This window comes from Siphateles boraxobius, unplaced genomic scaffold, assembly GCF_051911475.1.
Source record: "Siphateles boraxobius isolate OS27281-9 unplaced genomic scaffold, OSU_SipBor_1 12, whole genome shotgun sequence".
Lineage (NCBI taxonomy): Eukaryota > Metazoa > Chordata > Actinopteri > Cypriniformes > Leuciscidae > Siphateles > Siphateles boraxobius.
Window position 1 is genome coordinate 35965999 of NW_027508722.1, and position 12082 is coordinate 35978080.

The 12082-nt window shown below is 35.7% G+C and overlaps 1 long non-coding RNA gene and 1 gene segment (V, D, J or C); one reads left to right on the forward strand and one right to left on the reverse strand.

The window, feature by feature from the left end:
- LOC143727988 (uncharacterized) overlaps positions 1-12082 on the forward strand; it is a 30659-nt gene that overhangs the window by 300 nt on the left and 18277 nt on the right. The gene's annotated exons all lie outside the window — the stretch shown is intronic.
- Positions 1466-2299, reverse strand: LOC143727923 (immunoglobulin kappa variable 1-39-like). The segment is given in 2 exon segments: positions 1466-2030; positions 2143-2299. Coding segments are annotated over 2 exon segments (384 nt in total).

The following is a 12082-nucleotide window of genomic DNA, read 5'->3' on the forward strand; positions in this document are numbered from 1 at the left end:
ATTGTATAATCAAGTGTAATTAAAATATATATCCCGAAGATATCAAAAGTAAAAATCAGAATGTCACATTACAGAATATTATGTTGATAGATTATAATTACTGAATTTATGTGTTCATCTTTAAATTTGTTGTTAATAATTGTGAAAATGACATAAAATAGCAACTGATGGTGTATAATTTGCACATAGTCTTGAGAAAGTGAGGACTTTTTAACGAGTAATTTTTTAAAATTTTATTATTATGCTTGTGAGCAGTATAGAGATTACATTAATGACATACAACTTTGTATACAATACACAATATTTAGAAATTTTGAAGGAATCTTAGGCTGATTTGGCTGTTGTCGGAATGATGCCCATTAATTCTCATATAGTCATCTGTCTTTTTTCTCCCAGTTTATTTAACATGTAGTTCTACCAGAAAGACTCGGGAGAATGAATACTGTAATAATTATACATTTATTGACAGCCGCGCAAGCAATAAAGTTCTTTGGCGTAGGCCCCGTCTATAGCTCACAATCCAAGGGTCCGGACTCTGCAGTTCCTGCCTGAAGACGTGGGAGGAACGGGAAGGGACTGTGCTGGTGCTGGTGGAGGGGAATGGAAGCGTCCGCATCTGCGAACTCAGACATTTTGTAAGTGCCGATCTTATATACCACAGTATTAGAACACGATTGGATAGATGAGAAGGTAATGAGTGACGTAACAATTGAACCTTCCCAGCAGAACTTATGCTAGAGCTTCATGAGTAGACATTTCTAATTGATGACAAGTGATGGTTATTGTTGGTTTCTAATAAAACCATAAATAAAATAGAAACAATGAATGTAATAGAAACACATTAGCATATTTTAAATCATATCTAAAATCACCTTTAACAAATTAAATAAATAGGATCAAAGAAACTAAATCAACTAGAATTTAATGTAGGCCTATTCAAAATATCAAACATATCAAACAATCAAAAGGAACTTATTGTCAACAACTCAACAATTCCTCACAGGACATGTCTGGGTCAAAGAGAGGCTTCTTATATCCAAACACAGAGATTGGCCACAGGAATAATCATTCAGATTTGGTCAGTTAATCAAGTCACACTGAAAGGTTGCAGAATTTCTACACAACAAGTTTATCTATGTATCATCTTTTTACTCTTTTAATTCATTTAACTCTATCATATATCTCTTTTATCACTGTTTAAATTTCCCTTGCTTTTATTTTGTGATTCTTTTAATTCCTTTCTTTAAAACACTTTGAATTGCAATAGTGTATGAGATGTGCAACAATAAATAAACTTGTCTTGCCTTAATGTTAAACTGAACTGTTGATCAACGGCTACAATTAATACAGCAAGCTAATATAAAACTCTTACTGTCTGCAGTATATAGTATGAATACAGTGCATAATAAACAAATGACATGTTAGGATACTGAGTATTATGAAAATTAAGATCTATTATAAATAAAAGCCGGCAAATATGGCAAAGTGAAATCACTCAGATCTCAAATGTGTCACTGATCTATAAGAGCACAAAATCTCTTTCTGACCTCTATAATTATTAAGAGTGTCAGATTAATTTATATGGTTTTATTTCAGATGCAAGTGTGACAATGTTATTTCAGATCCTCCTTTGAGCAGCTGCAGTTTCAGTTCAGTCACTGTGACTCTGACTGACGGAGGTTTTTGTACGACTCTTTATCAATGTGTGAACACATCATCACCACTGTCGGTTTCATGATAACTCTGACAGTAATAATGTCCAGCATCTTCAGTCTGGACTCCACTGATGGTCAGAGTGAAATCACTGTTAGATCCACTGCCACTGAATCTAGATGGAGTTCCTGACTCGAGGCTGTTGGTCCAATAAATCAGGAGTTTAGGAGCTTCTCCAGGTTTCTGTAAGTACCAGGACACACAGGGTGGGCTGCAGTCTGTTGCATCACGACTGAGTTTACAGCTCATCTCTACAGTTTCTCCTGGTTTGGCAGGATTTACAGGACTCTGAGTCACTGTGATCTGAGCTCTACATCCTAAAAAACAATTCATTTATCAGTCCATAAAGTTTGTTCATTTATTAGTCAGTTTAAAGCTGTGTTAAAATAATATTATTTAAAAGATTTATTCAGAATATAAACTGTTCACCTTGTATAAAGCAGTATAAAAGTGTCCAGATGAAGATGATGATGAAGGTCATGTTGATGAAGATTGTTGTGTGTGTCAGTGATGAAGTGTTAAACTCACAGCACTATAAACACTCTCACACACTGAAGATCTGATCAATATGCAAACACACTCCACATCATTTCCCTGAAGACAGCAAAAACACTGTTTTGCCTTTTAGTATCTTTGCTAATAAACTTCTATTTATCATTTTCAGAAACACTCATGATTTACTTCATGTTATTTTGGGTCGATCTTCTCGCTCTTAACACTGTTTTAATGATCAGTTTCATTCAGACTTTGAGAGAATTTAATTCCTGCTGCAGATTTATATCATCCATGATACTGTATAACAGGTCAAAGGTCATCCAATAGAGAATGACCATCTAAATCTGGCTGAAGATTTCATTATAAAGCAGGGCAATAGAATTGGTATAAATGTGATGAATGTATTTTGGGAGTGATTATGAAACATGACAATGATTTCAGGCTTCATGTAATACGTATTTATTTTTTAACCCTTTGATTCACAGCATGGGTCTAAAGTGACCCGACAGAGTTTTCATTTTCTATAGCTTTGCAAGAAATTAATTTCATTATTCAGTATTCCAGGTATTCCTCAATTAACTTGTTTTAGGTCATTACAAATCCTTATTTAAATTTTTCCTTTCTTACTTTTCAAATTAAAATCGTTTTTGTGTCACTACCCTTGTAATGCACAACATGGGTCTAAAATGACCCGTATTCATTCCCTATGTTACTTCAATCGTGGCTGAGTATTTCTTTGCTGAATCTTTGAAAGAAATGTATTTTATCATTTATTAATCCAGGTATAAATTAAATATCTTGTTTTTGATTTCCACAAATCATTATGTTTATTTTTCCTTTCTTACTTTATAAACCGACACAGTTTTTCTATTTCTACATCAATTTTACACACATGGGTCAAAAATGACCCATATAGGAACCTTTGATATTTGTAAATAGTAGGAACATATTTACTGCAGAAAACTATTCACCTGCCACACATTTCACAACTCAACACGCCTTGCTTTTGTATATTTCATGCATGCAAGTCTTATTTTATAATTTTTTTGTCACAGAAAATATTTTATATTTTGTGAAAGACAACTGGATATAATATTTGAACGTTTAGGCTAACGTTACCTTGACCTTGAAATCCATTACTAGTGTGAAAGAGAAACATGTCCAATACTATTATTGTAACGCAGGAGTTTCGTTCATCACCCATAGGGAGCCGTCTCCCGAGTATTAGCACTACACCTCCCATCATGCATTTATCTTACTCACTCACACACCTGTTGCCACTGAGTGCTCTCACACCTGTATTCCATCTGCTCGTGTATTTACCCAGCTCTCTACCCACATTTAGTGCGAAGTATTGTCTAGCCCTGGTTAACTTACTGAGCGTTTATCCTCGTGTTTCCCCTTACTGGTTTAGATCCCGGACTGTTGCTGATTTCAACGATCATTCTCTGGCTACCTGACCCTGAATGTGCTTCTGATCTCAGCCTGACCTGGACCCCTACGCCTGTCTATCTGAATACTCTTTGCCTTGCCCCTTTGCTATTGTCAAATCGAATAAAAGCTGCAAATGGATCTTACCGACTCTGAGCAATCTTTACAATTATCTAGTTTGCTGTTGACATATTCTATTCTATCTAATGTTAGCTAGGTCAAAAAAATAAAAGTTGAAATATAACGTTATTATATATTCAAGTATATATTGTCGCTGTTGGGCGGAAACCCTGTATCTCCATAATTCATCATTTTTATTTGTTGTCATAAATCAATGCTGTCGGTCACCCTTTACGTCTGTCAGGGGACTCTTCCCCAGAACAAGCCAGACATACCGCCTGTCATGATGAAGCCATCCAAATTGAGGGAGAACCATAGCTCAGAATTTGGATTCAATGGTAACATGACCATGGTAAGCTATGTGTCGAAGAAGGGAAAGGCAGTTGCCCTCCTGAGCACCATGCATGATGAAAAAAAGTGGTTGATTACAGTGTTAAGAAACCAGAAATTATCCAATACTACAATGTGCTGGATGTTGCCACCCTCAATAACTACACCGACTTTACTGCACAACACCCTGATTACATGCGTGGTGTAACACAAAACCTAGGAGATATTAAAATATGATTATGTGATAATTGAAAACAAGATATTTTGAATATTCATAAATCATAAATTCATAGATCATGGAAATAAATGCTGAAATACAGTGATTTCAAAAGATGAAAAAAAAAAAAATGCCAAGCCATGGATGAAATAACATGAATACGACCCATGATGTGCATTATAAGGGGTTTGGATGGCTTGTGCATCAAAGGGTTAAAGATGAACATTTTGTGGCTTTTTTTTTTTAACAATAATGGTTGATGTTGAGAAGATCTGCTGTTGAGTCTCATATCAGCGTGTGTGTGTGTGTGTGTGTGTGTGTGTGTGTGTGTGTGTGTTGTTCATTTCTCTTTCTCTGCTGGAGTGTGTGTTCATTTGAGTGTGACGGAGGTTTTTGTACGACGCTTACACTAGAATGAAACACTGTGGTTGACTTTCGGTGGAGGAACTGAACTGACGATCAGAACCTGTGAGTCTTTCTTAAATTATCTAATGAAACTTAATGATGTGTGTGTTTTTAAAGGAGGTTTAAGGTTAATTAAGAATATTTGGCAAAAATGTTCTTGGTTTATTATCAAAATGTATTACTGAAAAGCTTTACTTATATTTCCAATCTTATTTATAGACACATTTTATTCTATTTTACTGATTGTTTGCATGCATTTAATTTTTTTATTTTGTCTGCTACATTATGAATATGTCATATTTAGTGATATTCCATGTTTTTTTTACATTCCAAACCATTCACATTCATAATGTTTCACATCAGTAATTTCACACATGAGCTGACATTTCATTGTATTTCTTTATATATTTAATTTGACACAAAAGTTGGATAATATAGACAAAATAAATTTCATCAGCATCATCATCAGGCAAAAAATAAAATAAATTAGTTGATAAACGTGTTAAATTTAATTATTTAAACTAAGTTAACTTGTATTTCTGTTTACAAGGAAGTGTCCTGAATGGTGATTATTTTCAAAACTATATTGAAATGATCATTCCTAAATCTTATAAAATATCACAATAAAATGATTAAATTGCACTTGGATGAAGAAGTACTTGAAAATCAGTTAAACATTTTAATTAATGCAGAACGGACAATATGTCATATTTTTTAAAGTATATCATGATTGCTTCAGAGAACCGATTTATATTCATGAATGTATCTTAAACTTGATTTACGGTAAGGAAAAGACAGTTTTGATATTTTCACTTCCAAAACTATTACAGTTTTCACTATACAGTAAAGGATCAAACCGTTTACCAATTAATAATTTTTACCGTAGCATTTTACCGTAGCACTGTATAATAATTTGTTACAGTGTGCATTCAGTAAAAGTCAATATTGATTTAATGGAGAATATTTTCAAACTAAACTCAGGATAATGTCTATGAATGAAAGCAGTGAAGTGAAACTAAAGTAAAGATGAAATGATTGTACTTTTTAATGCATTTCAATCAGATAAAGAGAAATTTAGTAAATGAGCATTTTAAAAATCAATCATTTAAACTTTGCTGATGATTATGATTGAATCTTAACAGAAATCATAAAAAATCATAAAGAAAAAAAATCATAATTGAAAATGGGCTGAAAACTATGATTGATTGTGAGTATTAAAATAGAAGAATATTTTTAAAAATACAGTTTGTACAGAATTTTTATATAAATACAGTAAAAGTAAATATAATTTAAATTCGTTTTCTAAATCTTATGAATAAATCACAATTAATCAGTTTTCATGTGGACATTGTTTTTAAAAATGAGATTGAGATTAAAATGTTCCGTAACTTAATTCTGAGAAAAATCAAATGAAAATATTTTTCATTTAAATTTTATAATTCATATAAATAATTTTAAATGTCATTTTTCATTTTACATAAATAATTTAACATCTTATTATTGATAATATTTAGTTCATGTCATGTATTGACTGCTGATACTTTTTACTAAAACTATTCAATTTTTTCTTCATATATCTTTTTGTCTATAATTCTTGGTAAATGTAACTATTAAGGGCTTTTTAAACGCATGAAACACAAGTTTTATAATACAATAATATATTTTTTAATATATTAAATTTGCTAATGTTTATGTTTATGAGTGTCTGCAGCAGAATATTTTCAAAACACAATTAATATTGAAAATATCATTTCAATTTGTTTTCTAGATCAATAACGACATCACAATATAAACAATTTACTCTTTTCAAACTCATTCTGGGGATCATTAAAAATGTAACTTGTATATTTAAAGTGAAATGATGTTGATTCCTCCATGAATGTGTGTGTGTGTTTCAGCCGGGCCCTCCGTGTCTCCCTCCGTGTCTCTGCTGGTCTCTGGAGACTCCTCCGCTCTGCTCTGCCTGCTCAGCTCTTACTCTCCACAGGGGGCGACGGTGAGCTGGACGCTGGACGGGTCAGAGGTCACCGAGGGGGTTCAGACCAGCGCAGAGAGCGAGCGGGACGGTCTCTACAGTCGCAGCAGCGTCCTGAGCCTCAGCAAAGCACGCTGGGAAGGCGCAAAGCTCTTGGTCTGCAGAGGAACACATGCCGGAGCTCCTCACGAGGCCTCGTTCCTCAAGAGCTCCGAGTGCTGATGTGTCTCCAGTGAAGACCAGCGTATTTGAGCGTCACGTGATTTACAGCTCAATACTGAAGCAGTCTGTCAATGTGCTGCCATTGCTGTTCATTCAATAAAGCTTCATTTGAACGCAAGCTTACATGTGTGTTGGACTGCATCATTGATCAGTGTGTCGTTGCTTCAAAGTCCTGCACTAAAGTTTCAGCTGCTTTTGATTGATTGTAATAGTTGAGAACAGCTGCATTCAGCAGTAAATGTCAAATGAAGCTCTTGGGGTTTGAACATGGTCACTGGAGACGAACTGCTCTATTCTGAGACCATCACAATCACTAAACCTGACAATGCAAATGAGATTTTCACCTCAAACTCACAGTTTCACTCTTTTACTGGTTCAACGCTCTGAACTGGAACAGTTTCACTTCTGCTGATGAGAAATGAGTTATGAATAATAAATTCATTAGTGTGAGATGAAGTATAGTTAACTTGAAAAAGGTTTACAGGTAAAAACGTATTTGTTGCTGGTGAAACTATTTTACTGTGTAGTTTAATGTACAAAAACAAAAGAGCATATGGTGCAATTATCGTTTGTTTGATTTATATCAGTTTACACACTTTGTTTATTTGATTTAGAGCATATTAGAGTCAAACTCGTCTCTTACAGATCAGATCACAGTCTAATATCTGTGTGTGTGTGTGTGTGTGTGTGTGTGTGTGTGTGTGTGTGTGTGTGTGTGTGTGTGTGTGTGTGTGTGTGTGTGTGTGTGTGTGTGTGTGTGTGTGTGTGTGTGTGTGTGTGTGTGTGTGTGTGTGTGTGTGAAAGTGTTTGAGCAGCTGCAGTTTCAGTTCAGTCACTCTGACTGACGGAGGTTTTTGTACGACTCTTTATCACTGTGTGAACACATCTTTACTGTTGATCCAGTGTGCACTCATACAGTAATAATGTCCAGCATCTTCAGTCTGGACTCCACTGATGGTCAGAGTAAAATCTCTCCCAGATGATCTACTGCCAGTGAATCTAGATGGAGTTCCTGACTGCCGACTGATTGATCCAAAAATCAGGAGTTTAGGAGTTTCTCCAGGTTTCAGTAAATACCAGCTAAGAAAATGGTTTCCATTGTGACAGCAGTTTGGATCTCTGTTAAATATACAGTTTACAGTGACTGATTGTCCAGTTTCATAGAGGCGCTCTGAGGGAGTTTGAGTCACTGTCACCTGACCAACAGATTCTGACAAGAGAGAAATATTAGAAACCACAAACACTTTTTCAGCCATATATCTTCACAATACACATAATAAATAATGTATATAATCTTGCCTGACACAAACCTCGACATAATACTGCCAGCATCCAGATCAATATGGTGATGAAAGTCATTTTTGTTGGTTGAAGGTTCAGTTATAGTGAAAAAGAGTTGTTGATCATGTTTGGTGTTTGACAGAGTTATAAACACATGCAGAGCACTGAAGCGTGTGTCGCTCATGTAAAACACACTCTCTATGCAAACGCTTCAGTAGTAACAGATTTAACTTGGTTTAATGTTGTTTCATTGAGACTTCACAAAACAGTTCACGAGTCCACATGTTAATATGATCCTTTATTCATATAAAGCAACATCAGACGAACAAAAGCGTTTATTTTCTTAATTCTTAATAAGACCAACAACTTATTAATACTTATTATTACTATTAAACGTATTAATATTGAACTTACGTTCAATATTGAACGTGAGTGTAATATTGCTTTGATACAACAGTTTAATGAACAAGAATCTATTATTGAGTACTTTACACTGCTAACTGAAATATTCCCAAACGAAACCACAGTAGAACAAACCACAGAGCGACTGAGAAACACAATCGTGGCCTAATGGTTAAAGAGTCAGATTGGTTAAATGCAGAGGACAAATTCTGAGTTTGGGTTTCCAGACTTGTCCTTCACACGTCACTTTCACAATAGTTCCTGAATGAATCAGTGTTTTAAATCGGATGATAAAGTTAACGGCTGCATCCGAAATCACATCTTTCCTTCTAGTAGGCAAAAAACAGTGTGTGACAAAAGAAGGATGAAGAATTGACAGAACTCATAAAAGCAAAAATTTCTTGGATGACCTACTTTTGGAGAGATCCTGAAGTGTGATACGATGGACACTTTACTATCCCATGAGGCCACAGGAGAGGATTTATGAATAACAGTGAAGAGGTGCAACTGACGCTGTAGATCACATGATGATGACAACAGACTGTAGTACGTCTGGATTACATTCATACACACACTCATTTATACTGTATAGAACGGGCTTTTTTAGCGGTCGTGAAGTAATAACTTATTAAAAATAAGGTCTACTGGAGAGAGTATGTGATTTCAGCCGTTGATTCATTTGCTGCGTCCCGATTCAGAGACTTCATCCTTCGAAGGCCGATTGCGTCACCGCGGCGAGACGAAGTCTGTCTCAATACAAAGACTCCTTCAAATGCGTCCTTCATATTTACTTAAAGTACTTTTTCTAAACACTTAACACAGCAACACACCTATGTAGAGACCTGGATAAATGTTTGTGTTTCTAAATGTATCACTGTCGTTTTTTTTAAAAAGAGAACTTTATTATTTGTATGTGGGTCTGAAAACATACACTCAAACAAAGTGTAGATCGACTTTGTTTTTTTTTTTCATGTTTAAACATGAGACATGTTTATAAAAGTTTTTTTCAATATGTGTGTAAGGGAAGACAACTCATACAATGGCTGCATTTTATTGAGTATTCTGAGAGAGTTTCAGTTGGACAATGAAAACTGTGTACTTTGACCCCTAAATCTTTCGCGAGGTTTTTGTTTTTTCTGGGAAGTTCGACGCGAAGAAAGCTGACAGTGTTCGACGCTCACGCAGATTTTTCTTTGAGTGCTAGCTCGGTGACGAGAGTAGAGTGTGAACTGGAAAAATTCATGGATGAGTTTGCAGCTTGCAGCCCAGAAAATAAATGCGAGAGAGTTCGCTGAAAGACTGCATGCGCACTTCAGTTTCACGTGAGTAAAAGAGATAGAGGATATCTAGCACGAGGATCCCATGTGAGAGAATCTGTGGGTTTTTTTTATTATCACGTTGATTTGTTTATTATTTTAGATTGTGAAATCATCCGGAAGAATATTCTCGTGTTTATTTTCTCAAGTTCAGTGTTGCAGTTTGAGATATAAGAAGTTGAGTAATTCGTGTGAAATCCGGAAGAATAAACCCGTGTTTATTTTGGGTAAAAGTACCGCAGTGGTGTATGTAGTTGGGAGTTCATGTCAACTGTGTGTCTATTGTCTTTAACACCGAGAGATCGTCGAAATCGGGAGATCTGTGTGGATTTTTGCGGATGCATCTAACCACCACGAGGGAGGAGTTCATCGAGGCCTACTCAACGTCGTCGTGGGTTGCGTCACGGTTGCTGTTTGTCATCTCGTTGAAGAGTGATCATTCTGCAATTGGAATTCTTTTTCCCTGATTCGTGAGTAGCCTATTTTGGTTTTGCATCAAAGAGCTCCAACTAGCGCGCCATCTGTGTACTGAAAATCCCAGCTGGGTAAATTTATTACATTGACATTTTATTTTATTTTATTTTATTTTATTTTATGGTGATTATTGGTTGTGACTTTGTGAATTTAATTATTACTGAGAATAATAAATGCATGTTTATTGATCTGCCATAATTTTGTGTGATTTCTGTAGGGAAAGACCTGTTTATTATTCTTTTTTTTCTCCCTTTGAGAGATTTGTATTTTAAAATCTAAAGGTAAAGACAATAGTGTTTTTTTTATATTAATATTTCCAAATAGAAAACACAAATCTGACACTATCAGGTGAAGATCTGAGATCTGGGTTATAGGTATTGAAGAGAAGATGTGCCTTTGCCGGGGTAGTGGGTGACTTTAAGATCCCCTAGACAGACTCCTACCATAGGAACCTAGAAGCCATAGGATTCTACCCGGCGGGAGGGCTACACCTACATCACACAATTAGCCAACTTAATAAAACCACATTTTGTTCATTAAAGCAGCACTATGTAGTTTTTGCTCTCGGGGTCCCCCTACAGTTGGGAAACAGTATTGTCTTCTACTACGGTAGTAAAATCTGTCATGGTTACACTAGGGGATACACCGATACACATGCATTTGTTGACCAGCCGATACTGTCTTGAGTTTTTGCGAGTTCTCACTTCTTGGGAAGACTGTCCACGTTGCGTGTGAAATGTCTTCATCCCAGGTACATTGGCATATATTTCAGCATGTCATATGGGTTTTATTTTTTTCAAACACCAAAAGATTGTGTAGCTCACGTTTACAACCCAGCGTCATTATAGTAGCCTATTGGCTACATAATGGATATGCTAATTCAATTCAATGTTTGTGTGGTAGGTAATAGCCATGTTTCGTCAATATTATAATATCAAGCTACCATAGATGAATCTGCAAATTTGAAAAATCGATTTGCATTATAGCCTGAGGCAAGACACTTTCACCAGAAAAATAAATAAACAAACATGACTATCATGAAGATAAATGGAGGACCAGATAGATTCCGTAACATGGCCAGGCACACAACAAATTCGAAAAAATAGAGATAGTATTTAAGCAATATATTTACTAGTCCAACAGCATGAAGGCCAGATCAGCATCGGTCGGGAAACCCTCCTCATCCTTTAGCTCACGCCAGCGAGCGAACGCTGGACCAATATTGATCCTCGTCCGGCCTTTTATTTTGTCACTCTCCCTTTTTCTCTTTCTAGTCTCCTCCAACAAAACCTTTGCCTTCTTCATCTTAGTTGTTGCTTCGGCCATGACAACAACAGACAGACGGCAAACAAACGCTAGTTGGGCTCTCACATCAGAATTTGAGGAAGTGGGGGAAGTGACGTATGCCGTAAAGCAGTCGAATTTTGTAGTTCTTTTTGTGCTCGGGTTACTACCCGAACCCTGCAGTTACGTAGTGCCAGTAAAAGCGATGCAGACACTGTTAGGCTATGGCAGACGTGTCATTTGACCTAATGTAAGTCGATATACCATCTCAAGGGTGTTGGAAATATATTATGAAGGTTGAAAAACTACATAGTGCTGCTTTAAATACCAAGTCTACATTTAAAAATTGCAAAAGAAAACATTTTCTACATGTTTTTCTGCTTAATAGTTATTTTAAGTGTTTCTGGTATTACAGGA